Source organism: Sceloporus occidentalis, unplaced genomic scaffold (assembly GCF_023333645.1).
Source record: "Sceloporus occidentalis isolate IW3139 unplaced genomic scaffold, rSceOcc1.0.p SCAF_8, whole genome shotgun sequence".
Lineage (NCBI taxonomy): Eukaryota > Metazoa > Chordata > Lepidosauria > Squamata > Phrynosomatidae > Sceloporus > Sceloporus occidentalis.
The window spans coordinates 16292475-16312100 of NW_028316988.1; the positions used below are offsets into that span (position 1 = coordinate 16292475).

General features: G+C 41.3%; 1 protein-coding gene across 2 annotated transcripts in view; it reads left to right on the top strand.

The window, feature by feature from the left end:
* The first annotated feature begins 653 nt into the window (after positions 1-653).
* Positions 654-19626, top strand: part of CNTRL (centriolin) — a 37133-nt gene continuing 18160 nt past the window's right edge. The window contains exons 1-16 of one of the 2 annotated variants that reach the window (XM_089534970.1): positions 654-1175; positions 2647-2901; positions 3115-3248; positions 4385-4515; positions 5122-5263; positions 5776-5962; positions 6381-6574; positions 7984-8031; positions 9577-9699; positions 10292-10514; positions 11168-11277; positions 11392-11586; positions 16448-16601; positions 17787-18007; positions 18486-18662; positions 19074-19208. In XM_089534970.1, the coding sequence (XP_089391096.1) occupies positions 2679-2901; positions 3115-3248; positions 4385-4515; positions 5122-5263; positions 5776-5962; positions 6381-6574; positions 7984-8031; positions 9577-9699; positions 10292-10514; positions 11168-11277; positions 11392-11586; positions 16448-16601; positions 17787-18007; positions 18486-18662; positions 19074-19208 (2397 nt within the window). In that variant the 5' untranslated portion in view covers positions 654-1175; positions 2647-2678. The remainder of the gene's footprint in view (positions 1176-2646; positions 2902-3114; positions 3249-4384; positions 4516-5121; positions 5264-5775; positions 5963-6380; positions 6575-7983; positions 8032-9576; positions 9700-10291; positions 10515-11167; positions 11278-11391; positions 11587-16447; positions 16602-17786; positions 18008-18485; positions 18663-19073; positions 19209-19626) is intronic. The other variant, XM_089534971.1, reaches the window with a different exon arrangement.

Consider the following 19626-nt stretch of genomic DNA (forward strand, 5'->3'; position numbering starts at 1 on the left):
TATGCCTAGCCTTATACAGTCTTATGCTTGTCTTGTTATTTATTTCAATGTGTCGTTCGTAGCAATATTCCACTTTCTAGAAAGGACACCACTCAGGCCCATTTTATTTTAATTGGGTTTATTTTATTCATTTTTATGCACAGCGGTTGAAAAAGGCGGGAAAACACTCCTGAGGAGAAACAACGGGCACAAAAGCAGCGCATGCGCAGAAAACTACTCAACACTGTGCCACACGGTTCAAACTTCACTTCTGCCAAGGACAAGGTGAAAGTGGCGCGAGACCGTTAAATACAGTTTCGCTGGAAGGGCGTGGCCGACGGAGGAGGTGTCTTCCCCATCGACCAGGCCCACTGAGGAAGTGTGCCCTCATTGGCCGGTTAACCCGCCCCTTGGCGAAAGTCTATTCTTATTGGCCGAGCTGATGGCAGGGGTGTGTCTTCATTGGCCGGCTCACCCGCCCACTCCATTCCCAGCCCCTCTAAAAGCCGTTTGGATGGAGGGACATGGCCGATGGCGAAAGTGTATTCTTATTGGCCGAGTCGACCGTGGAAGTGCGTCCTCATTGGCTGGTACACCCGCCTCTTTTCCATTCCACCCGCCCACTCCGCCTGCTTAGCCTCCAGCTGAGAGTAGCGCAAGACAGCGGTTTCTCTGGAGGGCCGACGGCAGAGGTGCGTCCCCATTGGCCGGTCGAACAGAGGAGGTGTGTTCCTATTGGCCGGTTTGCCTGCCCTTTCTCCATTCCACCCGCCCACTCCACTCTAGAGTGGCTCTAGGTCGTTAAAAGCGGTTTCTCTGGAGGGGCGTGGCCGACGGCAGAGGTGCGTCCCCATTGGCCGGTCGGACAGCAGCGGTGTGTCCTTATTGGCCGGGCGGACATCCCACCCGCCCAACTCCTCTTCGAAACAAAATGGCGCCGCCGGGCGTTAAAGGCCTCGGTCTAGGCGCTTCCTGTTCTTGTAGGAAGTAAGCGAGAAGCTGCTCTTTGGTTGTTGGTTTTTTAAAGCTAAAGCCCTTAAACCCTAAGGAAGAGCGGAAGAGGAAGTGGAGGAAGCCGAGAGGAAGATAGAGATATCGCAAGGGAAGGGGTTGTGCGCGCGCATCCTGGCTGGAGGCCTGCGGGGTTGCCATGGCAACGGCCGTCATCAAAGCGGAGTCCTGAGCCTGGGATTCAGGTGAGAGAAAGGAGCTGGGTTTGCTCTGCGGGGTCAATCCAGTCCGACGCCGCTTTCACTGCTGTGGAATCCTGGGATTGGTAGTTTGTGGTGGCACCAGAAAGGCTCAATGTCTTGTTCTAGTTGTCGTTCTTGTGTACCTTCAGGTCATTTCTGACTTATGGCAACCCTAAAGCAAAGCCTGTCTCAGGGTTTTCATGGCAGAGTTTCTTCCCTCTGAGGCTGAGAGAGTGTGACTTGCCCAAGATCACCCAGTGGGTTTACACGGCTGAGCCAGGATTCGAACGCTGGTCTCCAGAGTCATGGTCCAACGCTGAGACCACTATGCCACACTGTCTCTTTCTCTTCTATTATAAGTAACTGAACTGAGGCACAGGACTCTCTCCAGCAATGGTTCTCAACCCTCCTAATGCAGTTCCCTTTAATACAGTTCCTCATGTTGTGCTGACCCCAAGCCATAAAACTGCGGCCTCTCGGTTCCCATGTAGCCCCTGTTCCCCTTCTCCACCTTTAGAAGAACAACAACAAATGTTTGTTGAGAAGGTCCTCATAACAGAAGCCTTCTTTCTTTGGCTGCAGTTCTGCGTTAGCTTTAGGCAGTGTGAAGACAGGCTGCTTTGTGTGTCGCCAGATGAAAGCCTCCAGCGCATACCGCATGAGCCATCGAAAGGCACATGCTTTATATAGCAAATGAAGCAGAGTAACAAAATGCCCACCCTTCCCTTCATAACTCCGTCTGGATGCTAGATTGTGAGTAGCTGAGGTTGGGAGAGCAATTGTTGGGGTACTTTATGATATACCTCTTTAGACCTTAGCTCTTGTTTTGAAAGCAGGCGCTTCCAGCCTCCTTCCCCGCATTGTTGTTTGATCTTGTTTGACCAATGGCCTTTGTTTTTTAATGCTTAAAATTTGCCATTTTTGTAGGTCCCATTTTGCTGAAACAGATAAGGAGAGAAACCATCCTGATGCTTAGAAAGGAGAAGGAAAAGAGGACTGTTGTGGGGTGCAATTTACATTTCCCAGGGTGTTAAGCCTTTTTAATGGAAACAGATGTTCTCTCTAGGAATATCTGGGTCCTCCAGCGCAACTCTGTGGTCAACTTTAACCAAAGGTCGCACTGAAGGACCTAGAGATTCCTAGAGAGAACGCTCCGCTAGGCATTTGTGGCTTCTCCAGTGCAATCCTATGGTTAATACCTGGCAGATGTTGACCACTGAGTTGCACTGGAGTTGTCATTTTCAACTCAAGAAACATAGGGGTTTTGTTATTTGTGGGTTTTCCACATTCGCGGGGGTCCTGTGCCTCTAATCCCAGCAAATCTGGAAGGACGAATATGTGTGTGTGTGTGTGTGTGTATATGAAAAAGTGCTTTTTGGAAAAACTGGGTATCAGTTTTATGTTTAAACAGGCTCCACAATATTTATGCACCTGGGAAGGCTTTGACAAAAAAAATGTATGTGTGTCTTTGCAGCTTCTCACCGTTAATATGCAGCAGTTTGAGCAATGAGGAAAAGCCATCCTCAGCGAGCATCACCCAGAACAAGGCTGATGTCTCCATCTCGAACCCAGAGCCCAATGTCTCCTGCGAGTTCAGCCAGTCGGTCCCCATCTCCTTATAGGAGACAAGAAACACCTCCTATTTATTTAATGCCGGAGCAGGGATGTCAAGGGGATGCAGCCGAAGAAAGCGACTCAGTGATTCCTTCTGAGCGTCTGGTTGGACAAGGTATTGTGATGAACTGATCATTGCACTCCCTGTACGTTGGAACTATATAATGAACCTATAGATTTACTTTGTTGATAAAAGCAGTTTCTCAGGAAAAGCCCAGAGATGTTGTCCTTTGACATTCCTTGAGCTGCAGTTTTCTCTTCATCCATTGCCATTTTATTGTCATTCCGTTGTCATTTTCAACTCAAGACATCTTCTTATTGACTTCAGGTGACAACTGTGTTAGCCCAGGCACCCGATACATAACAGAGCCTCTTATCAAGAAGCTGGCCAAACAAGAAAACCTGGGGCGCATAACCTCTCTAAATCTTTCTCTTGCAAAAGATGGAGGAAAGAAGTTCAAGGTATGTGATTATTGTAAGTTTCTGTTCATCAGGAATAAAAAGAACAGCACCTTCCACTCGATTTACAGGATACAGCCGGGATATTGCAGTCAAAAACTTTAAACTAGAAACTAGCAACAGGGATCTTATGCTGTATCTTACTCTTTAAATGGGATAGAGAAGTGGGAGAACCAACTACTATGGCCGTATTTGGACAAACTGAACTTCTTTGCTGCTGTTTTGCTGTTCCTTTTGAGTCACTGAAAGAGTGAGGAAGTCACCGCTAACCACTGTTTCCTGTCATATGACAAGTCAGAATTGAAATCCAACTTTATTTAACACAGGGTTTGATAATCCAAAAAAGGCACAAGAGTTGGTATTTATTCCCATTGCCTGTTCCCTTTGCTATTGTCAGTCCAGAACCAAGGAGAAGCATTCTTAGGTTAGACTCTTATCAGACATAAAGTACTACTTTGTTGACTTAAGCAAGAGTTGTGCTCCCAGTACTGATAGCAAGTGGTCAGTGCAGAGCATTGATACTGGTTGCAAATCACAGGGGCTGATGATCCACATCTTTCCTTCCTTCTATGTCTGAAGAGGGATCAAGACTGAATACAGGGAGTCTCAGATAGTTCACCTATTCCCATCTCTAGCCAGGAGGTTCTCCATTCATGTCCTGGAACCTCTTTGATGATCACAAGGAGTGGGTCTGTTTTATTTCCTTAAAGCCATGCATCACCACAATACATATTAATTCAGTCTTTTACTTCAACTTGAAAGGCATCATCACAAAGGGAGAGGCAGGCTATAAGTAAATATTTTATTAAATTATTATACCATCGAACTCGGATCTAATTTAGTAACTGCTTCACATCTTTGCTTACAGCTCTAAATTTGGCCGCTTGAGAAACTGCCTCCTCATTCAGCATTTAAGAAGTTCCAAATGGCTGTTTTAAAATGCCGTCTCAGTGATTTTCTTTCAGTAACCTTTAAATGTGCCAAAATAAACTAGCTTTATAATAATACCCCACAATTGATTCGTCTTGATAGCATGATACATCATTCCAGTCATAAAAAGATGCTTCATAAAAACAGTAGCCTACTGTCTCGTCTTATACAACAAGTCCAGCGATTTACAGCTTGGTTTATTTTTGCAGTACATAGAAAATCTGGAGAAGTGTGATAAATTAGAGGTCCTCAATCTCAGCCACAATCTGATTGAGAAGATTGAAAAACTGGACAAACTTTTAAAACTATGTGACCTCAACATGTCTTACAACAAAATAAGGTAAGCAGGGAGGGGGAGAGAACAAATAGATGTAAAGAAACATATCTGTACCATAATACAGTGCCTTAGAATACATTCTTTTCAGAGCATAGATGCATTGTGAGCAATGAAAAAGAACAGTAAAATGCAAGGACCTTGCGGTGATTAGGCTCTTGCTGTGCTAACTTAACTTCCTCAGTTAATGAAACAGTTCTTCTGTGATGAAATGGGGATTTGAGCAAGCCAGGTGTCTGGGACTTTTTTGTTTTGTGCTGGTTTTGGTAGACGGAAACCCCTTCAAAAGGGCAAGAAGGACTGGAGTGGATTCACCTGTTGCAGCATGTTAACCAGTTTTTAGAATTAGCAAGAAATTAGAATTTGTCCATGGATTTAATGAAAAGTATACACAGGTCCCTTTTAATGCAGTTTTTACAGTCTTCCAACGTTAAGTTAACCTTTTTAAAGCTTAGCAGCAACACAAGAGTTGTGTTCCAGATCCTCCAAATCATGCACTGAAGGACCAGAAGATCTCCTGTCTCAACCCATTTCTCTGTCATAGCTGTCTTCATTGTATGCACCGTACTTCTTTCACCATGCCTCATTTTACTATTTGTTTCTATTTTCTAGTAAAATAGAAGGCATTGAGCACCTACACAATCTGCAGAAACTGAATCTTTCTGGGAACGAGATTGAGCACATCCCAGTATGGATGGGCAAAAAACTCAGGTCCCTGCGCATCCTCAATCTGAGAAAAAACAAAATATCATCAGTAAGTTATTTTAACCTATAAAAACATTTGCCACATACACTTGTTGTTAGCAGTATATGTAGATATTATTGCTGCCTGTTTACCTCTTTGCTCAAGCCCTTTCCAGAAGAGAATACTTCTTAGCATTTGAAAAGCACAATGTTTCTCTAATTCTTATCTATTTCCATAAAGAAAGTTAGATTCCATGATCATGTCATGACTAACCACAGAAATATTACTGTAGAGGTAGAGAATTTGAGATTGGGATATACTTTATCTGGTGAATAGTGGGTAAATGTGCAATGTACTTTTAGCTATGCTTGTGTTTGCCTTGATGAAATACTCCTTCAAATCCCTTTTCAGTTGTATGACTCTGATATGACACCCTAGCTTTTTAACATGCATGATTCATTTTATTGGATCCTCTGCTACTAGATCATATGTTTGTCAAATTGCACAGGTCTATGCAGAAAATGGAGTGTGATTTGTGCTTCATTGAATGCTAATTCTTGCATGTCTTTCCTATCTTGCAGCTCCATGAAGTAGCTAAATTGAAGCCTCTAAAAGATTTGACTTCTTTGTCCCTGGCAGACAATCCTGTTGCAAATCTGCCACATTACCGTCTTTACACAATTTTCCATTTGAGGTCATTGCAAGATCTCGAGGGACACCCAGTGACAAACCATGACAGGGAAGAGGCTCTTGAGAGGTTTAATTTAGGTAAGTATAATTTAAGCTGCAAGCAGTTGTAGTGCAGTCCTAAGCATTAATATTTGTCTGCAAGTCATCCTCAGTTCAGTAAGAGTTACACTCATGTAAGTGTACATATGGATTGCAGTCTTACATGAAATTTTAAGATGTGTACATAACTTTGAACTTCATAGAGAAAAGACTTGTGCACAGGAGGTGGGATGTGGTAATAGCCATTTTCGTGCACCATGGTTTTAGGAGTATAGCAAAGATGTTTTAAGTGCACAACTAAAGGACGAAGGTGTGAAAGCTAGAAAGAAAAAGGAAATCCCACAAATACTCTGGCAGCCCAGACTCCTTGGGAGTGCATAGTTGGGTAATGTGTGCTTTTCCACCAACAAGTGAACATGAACTGTATTTTGATTTGCTGGATTTCTTCATTTTGCAGAAGAAATAGAAAGTCTTGAAAAGGACTTGGAGAAAACCATGAAAGAGGTGGAGGATCTTAAAAATAAACAGTCTGACTTGCTGGAACAGCTTCAGCACCAAGATGAGCAAAACAGGTTATTGAAACAAAAGCATCTGCAACAGAAACAAAGCTATAAAGACCTGGAGAGTGAGATGGAGACAAAAAATGAGCTGGTAAAGCAATTGTGGTTTTTAAAAATCACTGTATTCTATTCAGTATCGTAGGTTTGCACTTACATAGATACACTATCCCTCTTTGTCTAAATATATATCAAATAATTGGAAACAAAGGCATCAAATGATAAAGATCCATATTTAATTGTATTTGGGGACAAAACTTAACATGTACACGGTAGTAGTAAAATTATGCTGGAACTACATCAGTGTAAGTCATTTCATTAACTGCCCTTTTCTGGTTTAACTGAAAACAACCATCAGGATAGTTTCATGTTTATCTTTTTAGAAACCTAAATGGGGTTTTTTAGCCTTCTTAATACAGATTTTATTGCTTCCACATAGTTGGATTTAAATATTGTTCATTGATTGAGGTTAAGAAGTTGCTGTTGCAATATCTCATTCTCTCTGTGCTTTATTTCTGATTTTTTAAATCTTGTTATAACCCTGACTTAACCCATTTCTGGATGTAAAATCCATAGTTGTAAAGTAGCATATCATACTTTGAAATTTACTTTGTGGAATTTTTCATGTTTACAAACAAAAGTATGTAAGACCTTTTCCATTAAGGTTTCTTAGGACTAGACTTAATAATAATAATAATATGTTTTATTTATAGACCGCTATTCCGCGATGATCATAGCGGTGTACAGTAAAATCGTTAATACAATAAAAATACAGTTAAAGGAGGGAGAAGTCTCATCCTTCAGGCAGTCCCCGATGTTGCTGGGTCTGCCTGATGGCTCCCTCTGAGGCCGAGATGACAGTTGAGGAGGGAGGGGCCTCTTCCTTCAGGCAGTCCCTGATGTTGCTGGGTCTGCCTGATGGCTCCCTCTGAGGCCGAGACTTAATAAAAACTAGTGTTGCAGTGTTATGTAAACAGAATTGCTCATGGGAATAAGACATTTTCAGTACAATCCCATGCATGATGTCTATAGAAAGGGAGCTGAAACTTCTTGTGCTCAGTGGATTGTGCCCAGAGAGAACTGTATACTTCTAAAAGCAATTCAATTTCAAAGAAGTATTGAGTCTACTGCCTGTTCTTGTCCTTCTGAATGATTTTGCTTGCCTCCCTTTAGCTGATGTATTGGTTTGATCCAGTTTTCCTTAAAGCGGAACCTTTATTCCTCACTAAAGATATCTATATACTCTCTGTATTTAGATATAGTCTCCTTTTTATTATTATTTACTGCTACCCTTTGGACATTCCTGCATGGTCCTGGTTCAGACTGTGCCAATAAAGCAACCGTACTTGGCTCTGTAATTGTTTGTTTGCTCAGAACTTTACCACGTTGTGTATTTTTTCTACGTTAGAACTTTTTCATGATGTTGGATACTAAATCTTAATTCTTTTCCTTGTTCAATCTTTCCTGTTCCTACCAGTCTCTCTTTTTTCCCCTCTCCTTTAGTTCTTTCTTCTGCTACCTCTTGGAACCTTGCTGCATGCTCTCCCTCAGGTATCCAACAAGACAAAGCTGTCAAAACAGAGAGAGCACACAGTTCTTTGCAAACCACATAAAAACAATAGAGTAGTCGCAAACTGAAATTGCTTATAGTTACAGGGGTGTGTTTTGGTTCTGCAAATAAATTGTGACAACAAAAGATGCAGACATGTGCAGGACATATACAGCCGTGGTTTATTTTCCATTCTTAAGGAATGGCCGCAAACCTGTACATGGAACCATGGTTTGCATTAACTGTGCATTAACCATGGTTAATTATATTTATACTTGAGGTTGGCAGTTTCCTCAACACACCAATTGCAAAGTAGCAAGTAGATCTTGTAGGTGTCCTGGGAGCATACAAAGATTCTGGGAAAGGACAAACGCAGCAAATCTGACTGTGGTTTGTTCTGCACCTTTGGGATCTTAACCAGGATGAGGCAGTCATCCATAGGTGTTTTTTTGCATACGATGGTTAAGTGGCATAACTACAACAGGTCACAGTCTTGTCACATTCAGCATTCAAAGGAAGATGGGGAAGATAGGCAATATTCTTGATTGTGGTATGTGCCATTTACTCCTTAATAAAAGTGTTTTTATCCAAATGGATAGAATCCATTAAAGAACAATGTGAAAATAATGGGATTAGGACTAATAGCATGAAAATGGAAGCCTTATTTAAAGGCTCTAATACATGTTAGTATTTTTAAAACTGTGGTGTGTGAGCAACTAATTAGATTTTGTGTTTGTGTGTTTATTATCAGCACTGTGGATAACTTTCAGGTCTTCTCGTGTGACGTGTTAGGTAGCAAAAAGCTGTGATGCAGTAAATCTCTTACGAAGCCATTGTCAGCTATGGAAAGGAAAGCAGAGTGCTGTACTATTTGCTCTGTAGCTGACAAATGCACAGATGTCCAGTGCGTTCTAGTACTTGCTGTATCATGACCTCCGTGTTTGTGTGTGTGTTTCATTAAATTAGCAGAGCAATTTTAACCTGGCCTGATGGAGAGATCCACCACTCCCCTAAAACACAAGTAGGCAGGGTGGGAAGTGCAGGGAATTGTAGTTTTTCCCTTGATTTGCCTTTTCAGACATCTCTCTTCATCCCCATTCAAGGATGGGAAATAGATAGCTGGCTAATCCAAAACTGTCTATGCCCATATTGGGGGGCCTTTTTTTGGCTACTATGAGTAGGAACACAGCTGGTGGTAGTATTACACCCATGGAGCTTCTCACAGCTATATCTTGGGCTTCAGGATGGACAGTCCTGCCAGCAGAGAGAGGCTTTGCTTCATCCAGATCATCTCTTGGTCAAAGAGTCTTGTGGCTGGTGGTTAGGATTGCACTGTAATTGTAGAAACATAACATTTAAAGCAAATCCACTTGTCGCTTAAGTCTGATTGGTGGTGAAACCCTCTGTTTACTATGAAAGTTTTGCCATTGTAATTCATGCCCATATCACATCGTGACCAATGGTATTGACATGCTACTTAAACCTGTATTTTATCCTTGAAACTCACTGGCTTTCTTTTTCTTCTCAAAACCAACCAATTCCATTAGCTGAAACAGAAGACAGTGGAGTTAACTAGAGCCTGTCAAAAACAATACGAGTTGGAACAAGAGCTTGCTTTCTATAAGATTGATGCCAAGTTTGAGCCATTGGGTTATTTGTATCCAACAGAGGTAATGATGAAAAATGATATTTGTTTAAGGGGCTGGGTTTGGTAGTCAGGTTTGTGGGTGCTGGGATCTTGTTAAATACTCAACTTCCTCCCCATTCCAGGAATGTTGTCATTGGTTATATGATTTCTCTGTTGAGAAAAAGAGTTGTAAACATGCAAAATTATCTTTCTTCATTTCAAGTCTGTGGGAGACTGTACTTTGATATAACTGATTTGAGCAGCATCTCTCAGAGCGCTTGGGAATTGTGCCTATCCTATCTACTTCTAAACATATGACACCAAATAGCAATCCATTTAAGCGTGTGTCCTTTTGTTTCTTACAATGACAAGGTCTTTATACTATCACAGTACAGTCCTTTTTATGGCTTAACCAGCTGCAGATTCCCAAGACTGGGGTTGGTTCATGAATGGACAAATGTACAAGAGGTTTGGAAAGCATGCAATGAGTTTTACCAAAATCAAGGTGATGCTTTAAAAAGCCCAGCAAACATATCAGCAGAGTTAAAATATAAATATTTCAAAACATTGCAAGTTAAACATGTATTCTGTCATGCCACTTTGATTCATTTGACCTTCGAATATGACTTTCTTAGGATGTTGAACTGGATGATGCACCATGTGAAAGTCCATACATTGGGAAAGCTAGGTACAAAAGAAACATGTATGCTGTGGAAGGTCATATCCCTGGCCAGGCTCAGAAAATGCAAGTGGGAAACATGGAACAGGATCAACAACAAAATGTTCAGCAGCTTAAACTGAATCTTCTTCAGTCACTAGATGTACAACTGGAAGAAAAACAGAGAAAGATTAAAGGAGGTACCGTCATCTTTCCTTAACTTCATCCTTAGTCTTATACATGCGGAGTGTCTTCTGACTTTTGATATATGCTTGAGCATTCAAGTGAACAGCTAAACTTTAGTACTGTCAGAGCAACATTTGAATTCATGAATTCAGTGAGATTTGTGCAGATAGGACATTTGAATTGTGCCTTTCCAGCTCATACTTTTAACTGTCATCTTAAATTTCAATATATGATCAACCTGTCTTCCCCAGCCCTTTGCTCTCCACATACTTCATATTTCAACCCTCATCATTGCCATTGACTTTGCTGTCTGGGGATGGTTATAATCCAGTTCATCTGGACAACTGGAGAAGGCAACCATAGACTAATGTAGTTTCAGAGCTCATTCACTTTAATGTAATTCTGTTTCCATAGGCCCCTGTCTATAACTCTTTTCTATTAATCTTTTTCTCAGATCGTTTTCTTATTTGGCTCCCATTATCCTCATCCAGTTCACCCTCTAAGACAGTAAAAGTTTTGTGGCATCCATAGTCTTTCCTTTTCATTTCTCTGGATTGTGACCACCACTTTCTGTCCCCCAACGTGTACTTTTTGTAACTGTAACATCTGCCCAATTGCATTGGGCTTGTTTCAAGTTTTACAGCTTTCTATGTTTGTCTTTCTTTAGCGCAAGAAAAATTGGTCGAGTTGCAGAGCGAAATAGCAAATGCGGAGCAGCATGTTTTAAAAGCAACAGAGGAGCTTAAACAAGTCCAGGATGCTGTTGCTCAGAAGAAGGTATGTATAACCCAGCTGTGGTTATATTTTAAAAGCCAAACTTATCACTTTTGAAGGTTCTGAACCGCCTGTATTTCTCTGGCTTACATACGTTTTCTGCATTCTCAATTTTAGATGTCAGAAGTAGAAAAGGACAGTTGCAGACAACAACTAAGCAACAAGATACTGCTTCTGAATCAGCTACGTGAGGAAGCTCTGGAATTAGAGAAACAGATGGAAAGGCAGAGGCAAGAAATGGCCAGAAGAGAGAGAGAGTTGGAAGACCTGCATAGTTTTATAGAGTCTCTGGATCCTAAAGACCCAAGACATGTAAGTCAGAGTTCCTGTTTGATGTTGATATCCGTGAATGGGTTAAGACCTCTACTGCTGAGGAAGGCAAAGCTTGGTTTGTTTGTTTTTGCTAACTTGTGATGTTCCTTGGCTCTTTTGCTTCCTACCTCATCCAGAGAGGTAGAATATAGTTATGCTGGGCCACTATCTTCTTATGATATAGCTCTAGTACCTCTTTATGCACTCTTTGTGATCCTGCACATAACTGCCAAGATCTCCATGGTCAAACCGGTGAATTGATGACTGTGAACCACACTGTGGGGTTACTCAGAGTGTTTGGAGGGTCATGGAAATGTTATAAAAGTAAATGACACCTTAGGATTTTCACATTTATTATTAATATACAATACTGGTGAACTGGTGCCCACTTCTTTAGATATCTAAAGTCTTGGGCTGAGTTACAGGTGAATGGGGTGAGGGACTGTATCTTGAATACCACTAAGGTATTCAAGATGAGTTTGGGATTTTTGAAATAGTATCTATTTTGTGCCACCTTTTCCACCAGGAAATGTTGGTGCGTTTCATTGCACATCAGAAAAGGAGTCATCAGTTAGCTCTCTACTTGCGGTTTTGGTTGGAGAAAGTTCCTCATTGAAGAGGAACTCTCTTTCTCTGTGTCTGTGCTTTGTGTTGTTTCATGAAATGTCTGCTGACTTTCTTAGGAATGGATCTGTTAGGCTATAACTTGCTCTGCCAAAGAAATATGACCATTTATTTATTTAAATAGGGCTGGGCATGTTCAAGATGTTTAGCAAGGAAATCAGAAGGACTTTGTAGGCACTACTAAACTTATAAGTCATATTTGCCACCTTGATATTATATATTATTATTATTGTATTTTATATATATATTACAAGAACTGTGCTTGTATATACTTTGACATTAATAAATGGACTTGCATATCTTTTTGTATGCAAATGAAAAGGATATGCAAGCCAGCTTCTTAGTGCCAAAGTATATAGATGCATAATAATAAAACAATACAGCTTCAGTACTTACAGCAATAAAACAAAAGAACTGGCTAATACATAAAGACCTCGATTAGTTGTCTGCTGATCCCATCCGCCTTTGAAACACCAGTGTTTTATATTTATTACCTGAACTTAAGAACCTAGTATGTGAAGGAGTCAGGCAATTTGCAGACAGGAAGAGTTTCTTCACTGTAGGCCCTAGCAATGAGAAAGCCTTATCTTGCATAGGGGGTTATGGAACAGGATCCCCACAGCTTGTTTAAGTAAGCCAGTAGATACATGTTAGAGAAGGAAATCCTGAATACATCATGATCACAGACCATTTAGGGTTGTGAGGATTGAAACCAGCATTTTGAATTTGGCCTGCATCCAGTTGGGAAGCAGCAGTATTAATACAAAATCAGTATACTGTATTTTGCTCTGTGTAGAATACAGCACAAGAACCGCAACCCATTTCTTGTATGCCATCTTGTGGCACTACATGCAAGCAAATCCTCTGTTTCTCTTTACAAGCGTGTATCTTATAAGACCAGTGAAATAATGTTTCACTAAAAGAGGGACCATGATGGATAGCGTCTGCCTTTTCCCAGCACAAAACCCTGTGGTATGGAGACACTCCCAACGGCAAAAAAAAATGACATTCCTTCATAGAGACAATGTGGATGGACCAGTTTCTTAATCTCATGCAGATACACATTTTAAAAGTTGTCTTTCAGAATTTTTTGGTGTGGACAACTTTTTTGATTTGGTCCCACAAGATACAAAATGGAAATGTATGTATTGTAAGTACTCCTTAGCGTCTTGAAACTGTAATCCGGGAGAAGGTCTCATTGGACTTAGATGGGCAGAGTTCTGTGTAACTAAGGTCCAAAACACACTGCTGAAATAACCCAGCTTGAGACCATTTTGACTGTCCTGGGGTCAGTGCTAGGCAATCCTAGGAATTTAGTTTATTGTGGCACTAGAGTTCTTTGACGGAGAAGGCTAAATGTCTCACAAAACTACAATTCCCGGAACTTGCTAACATTGAGCCAGAACAGTTAAAGCGGTCTCAAACTGGATTATTTCTGCAGGATGTTTTGGATCTAAATCTGCAATCCTGTGCCGTTTTAGGAATCCGTTCCGATTCATGTGGTCTTCCTTCCAGCTGACTGTGTATATGGGTGGATGTTCATGTACAGTTGAACAAACACATCTTGGTTTCATTTTATAAAAATACCACTTTTTATTAATTCAAGCTGTTTTATGTTAGTCGTTCTGGTACGAAATCTGATGAATTCTGAAACAAACGTGAAGACCTGCATTTTCCCAAAGGGAGAGAAGTATTCTTGCAGCATGCCATGCTTTCCGATGCGGTGGGTGTGCGCGGAATCTCTCATTCCAAATTGCCTTTTGTGTTTTTGAGGCCCAGGGGCTCGCTTAGAAAAGGAACTGCCAAGTCAGCAGTCCAAAACTGGAGCCCTCCAATAGTAACAGTCTTTATGATGCAGGGAGGCTTTCTAAACAAGAGGAAACTGCTTTCTCTAGAGACCCAGCGCAGGCTTTCGGAGAGCGGAGCTGCCTGTTGCTAGCCCCAGAGTGGATTGGTTGCTTCCTGTGTTGTGATTTAAAGCAAACAGGACAGAGTCCAGCTAGCTGAGACAAATAGGGATTGGAGCACATGTTCCCACTGCGTGGGGCGTCACAAAGAAACTCTCACAGCCCCAGGGACCTCGCTTGCTTCAAACCACATCCAAAGCGAGGCTCAACTGTCAAACGGAGAAGCTGATGCAGAAGGCGAGATAGGAGATCGGGGGACAGGACAGTGTTCTGGTTTAGCAACTTTTTCTCAGTCCTGCTGTCTTTCACAATGAGTTCCGAATTATGAGCACATGATTTGAAAAGAAGCAAGGAAAGAGAATGCTGTAAGTGCCGCCTCCCTCTCCCTAACCCACCCCTCTCCAAAGACCCTTGAAAAGCTTCAACAGCTGCAGAGAACCTTTTACAAAAGAACACTCTTCAGCTGTCTGCAATAGTTTAAAAACAGGATGTCTTTGACTTGTGTTGCTGCAGATGTTTAGACTCCATTCTTTAGTTTCCTGCTCCACAAACTGAACAGAGATTTGGTCTGGGGGCAGTCTTGCTAAAATGCAACTTTTCCTTCGGCCATTTTGCATTTCCTCAATTCCTGTATAAAAAGCAAGTAGTATAGTGCAGTTGGCCCTTCTCATTTACAGCTTTGACTTTAGCAACTTTGATTATTTGCAGTTCTCTCTAGAAATCTTTTGGTCCTCCAACACAACTCTGCCAGAAGTTGACCATAGAGTTGTGCTGGAGAACCTATGGTTCCTAGAGAAAACACTTTTCTAGGCTTTTGTAGGTCCTCCAGCATGAATCTGTGGTCAGTGTTAGGCAGATGTTGACCATAGAGTTGCACTGGAGGACCTGGAGATTCCTAGAGATGTGTTGTCTCAGGTTAAAAGAATAGTGGTTTTTTATTGGTGGGTTTTCCACAATCACAGGGGTCCTTCACTCCTGACCCCAGTGAATGTGGAGGGACTACTGTAGTGTCCGTGCCTCAAATTATAGCAGTAAGGATAAAAGAAATAGTAATTGGAGCGCTGCATGAAAGAATTAAGTACATCTAATGGTTGAAGCACCTCCTTGCATGCATATATGATCCTTATTTTTATACCGATTTGTTTCATATTCCTTCTAAGGACTGGTGTCTTCCTAGAGCCCTGGCTAGAAGTTGTCTGCTCCATAAGATTTGACTCTGTGTTTCTAAGCCAGGCGCACACTTCTTTAGCTGAAGCTGAGCACTGATAACAAAGCCAGTCATTGTGACAGCTTTAGCTATGAGGTCATGCATGATATTTATTAGGAGGCTCTGCATACATTTATGTTTAGCTGATACTGGATATTGCAGCTTAATATTCTCTTAGTGTAAATATTTGTAAATTTAAGAGGAAAATGTAATTTTGTTATGAATGGCATTATACATATTTTATATAATTATGTATTCAACAGCTAGCAGCTGATCTCTTACAGTCACTGGTGTTAGACTTTTACTGTGAGATTCATTGTTGGTAATAAGTATTTACTATAAGATTAGTGTGAATGGTCCAAGATGGGGTTACAAAAAATTTGAGCATAGTTTAAGGGTGTTGTTTCCTTCTGTAACGCAGAACAAATCATTCCTTATTTCCTTATTATCACCACACTATAGATTTCCTTGCTAGCAGCCCCCAGTGATTTAGAAAAGATGCAGAGGGACAACCAACATGAATGTGTTTTCTCGTAAAGTATAGCTCCTCCATGAGCAACCTCTTTAGGGAATTGGGAGCCATAGTAACATAAAATCACGATCAGAGATTTGGAAACCCAAGTCTTGTGAGGAACGACTTGAGGATACGTTTAGCTTGGACAAGAGAAGAGTGAGAGGTGACATGATAGCTGTCTTTAAATAACTGAAGAGGTGCCTTGTAGAAGATGGAGCCAGCTTGTGGTTTTCCACTGCTACTGAGACCAGAACACAAACCAGTGGATTCAAATTACAAGAAAAGAGATTCTACCTAAACATTAGGAAGAACATTTTTTTAATCATTAGAACAGTTTGACAGTGGAATAGATTGCCTTGGAGGGTGATGGACTGTCCATCTTTGGAGGCCTTTAAAACATTTCAGGAGTGTTATTATTATTATTATTAACCTTTATTTATAAAGCACTGTAAATTTACACAGTGCTGTACACAGTTATTGTGTTCCTGCATTGCAGGGGGTTAACCTCATGGACCTGAAATTTTGGGGCGGGCGGAAAAAGTCAGCAGGCATGTTTAGTTTTCTTTTAAGACAATGGTTTGAGTTGGCTATTTTATCTGCCATTCACAGGCTCACATGAAGGCTCAGAAAGCAAGCAAGGAACAGCAACTTGACACAATGAACAAGCATTACAAACAGCTTGAAACTCGGCTGGACGAGATGCTGTCTCGGATTGCAAAGGAAACTGAGGAAATCAGAGACTTGGAGCAACAGCTCACAGATGGTAAAACTTTAACAAATACTTATACTTTTTATAGTCCACAAAAGCACTAGTATTTCTTCACAAAACACCCACGTGATGGAGGTGTACATATATCTGTGTTTGTTGTCTAAACTGTTGGTCCACTCAACTGTTGATCTACAGAGCATTACTCAACTTCTTGTCACAAGTAAACCTTCCCAATTGTTTTTAATGGGGAGGCTGGGGACTTCAGGATTGCACCTAGGGATCCCGAGAGCATGTGTGTGGCACATGGGTCACACTGTTGCCTCTCCTGATGTATGTAAATCCTAGATATTCAGTGGGCACTCTAGTTGGGACAAACAGTTGTAGTTAGACCATAATCTATAAACCCAAAAGCAGTGTTTTGCCTCCCCCAGATCTCATATGTGGCACATCCTGTTCTCTCGATTTAGGCAGTCACCCCTGTCTGCTTCACCAAACACCACAGGCAAGGTAGAATCAAAATGCTCAGTTATCTGGGTGATCGAGCTGAGTAGTGCGCAAACTGATTATTTGTCCACAAACTGGATTGGATACATGAATAGTCAGATGATGGAGATGTGCACGCTAGAGTTGCTCTCCATTGGTAGTAGAAGAATGTCAGCCGGAGTCTTTGGAGATTAGCTTCTTAAAGAACTCTGGTGGTTGTTTTTTCCCTCCATAGGGCAATACTAATTAGATAAAGAATTTTCATCTGGGGATAGTGCCAAGAAAGAGGGACAATAGCCTGGCCAAAAGAATAGGATATGGAATTACTGTACAGTCACAGATGAATAGGTTTACACCTTAGTAGCTTAATCAGTAATCATTTATTTGCTGTGTTTAAAGCCATGGGGAAAATGTGGTTGCTGTTGTTCTTGTTTATGCTCTAGAGGGTTTTCAGTCCCAGAGAATTTCACAACAGGAAATGTGAGTGATTCTCTCTTTTACTTAGACCAGCTTCCCTTCCCGGGAATTTTGGATTGTTTTCACATTCTATATTGTATAGAACAGCAAGATTGTAAATAGAAATATACTTAATCACTTCAGATAGTGAGATCCAAGGGTATTTCTCCTATGTAAATGTGCTTTGGGATGTGATTAGTATTGTTATCTTGCCTTCAACAAAATCAGGATTTGTCCTGCTGTTCATTGGTCAATCTAATTGTTGAAATACTCTTCTTATTTCTCTCCTGCTGTTCACAGGCCAAATAGCAACAAATGAGGCACTGAAGAAAGACCTAGAAGCAATTATCACTGGGTTACAGGAATACTTGGAGAGCGTTAAGGGTCAGGCCAAACAGACCAGTGATGAATGCAAGGAATTGCGGAAAGATAAGGAAGCTTTGCTGCAGAGGGTGGAAGAACTGGAGAAGGAAAGAAACCAGATGGAAATAGTTGCCATGGATGCAGAAAGCCTGAGAAAAGTAGGCTATAGGAACAGTTTTATACCCAAATACCATGCTGTGTTTTCCCACTCACTAGCAAGCTTGTCTCAGCCCGACTCAGTGTTATTGTTAAGCAAAACTGGGGTACTGGTCTCAGCTAGCACATCAACAGTTGTGCTACATGCCAGGATTTCTCTCTCTCTCTCTCTCTCTCTCTCTCTCTCTCTTTACTTGGCCCAATTTTACCTGATGAGCAGCTCATGTCCCTTGTTGCATCCATGTCACACATCGATGGATGGTACTGAGAAGCCTATGCTTGTGTAAACCTTGCCTTAATGATTCAGAGCCATTGTGTTGGTATCCTAGGTCTTGGTATAAATGGCTTAACTCCCTTTTCATCTAACCTGAAGTGCCTGCTCTGTGGAGCACAGTTACTGTCTGGCAGTGATAGAAGCTGTAGCCATGAAACCAGTAAGACACAACAACCCCAAATCGTAAACTACATGTTTGATTTCAGGACATTGCAGACCTTGAACATGCAATCCAAGAGCAAAGAGAACTCAACAAAGCCCTGCAAGAGGCCCAAGGAAACCTTAATGCTTATGGGGCTGAACTGGAAGCTGAGTTGGAGGCGCGAGACACAGAAGCCGATCGACATAAGAAAGAGCTAGAAAGGCTGAAGCAGCTTAGTCAGGTATAGAAGTCTGTCTTACCTAGATTATAAAGCTAGGCTTCATTTTATTTTGTTGTTAATTTTTAATTTTTTTAATGATCTTTTTTAACAAATCCAGTTCTAGTCATATTGAGGGAGGCCCTGGCTTTGGCTTGGCTTGCTGCAACTGTTCTGCCAGCTTTACCTTTCCATCACGAGATAAAACTGAGGGGACTATAGCATTGGAGGTGGGGAAAGAGGGCAGGAAAGTAATCTGCAATGTTGTGATTGAATAGTCCTGACCAAGAACTTATGCCATAGAACTCACTATGTAGGCCAGTATAGTTTGGGACCAATCAAACAAAATGCATGCTTTTTCTTTTCTTTTTTTCTTCTTCCTCCTCCTCCTCCTTCTCTCGCTCTCTCTCATTCTCTCTTTTCTGTTGGGAATAGCTCGAACACTCTGCTCTCCAAGCTGAACTTGGCAAAGAAAGACAAGCCTTGGAAAATGCCTTGACCAAAGCACAGCTGTTGGAAGAGAAAGATCAGGAAAATAATAAGCTCATTTCCCAACTCAAGCAGCTGCAGGTATAGTATTTGTATCCCAAATGTATGCCCTTGAATTAGTACATGTGACACTCTGCCGTAATTTTCAGAAGGCTCCAGCTGTTTCATTGGAAATTAAATATGCATCTATGCCGTATATTTTATCTTCACGAGACTCTGTTAAAAACTTACCAGAGACACATCCTTGGAGGATTCAGTTAGAGGTGTCAGGGGAAATTATTATTTTTGTAACAAATTGTTCCCTGTAGCAAATGGCTTTAAGCTCCATGGGGTTAGTGATGGTGGTTGTTGTTGTTGTTGCCTTCAAGTCATTTCCAACTTATGGCGACCCTAGAGCGAACCTATCATGAGGTTTTCTTAGTAATATTTGTTCAGAGGAGGTTTTCCATTGCCTAACCCTGAGGCTGAGAATATGTTCCATGTTCTATCCATCTTTAAT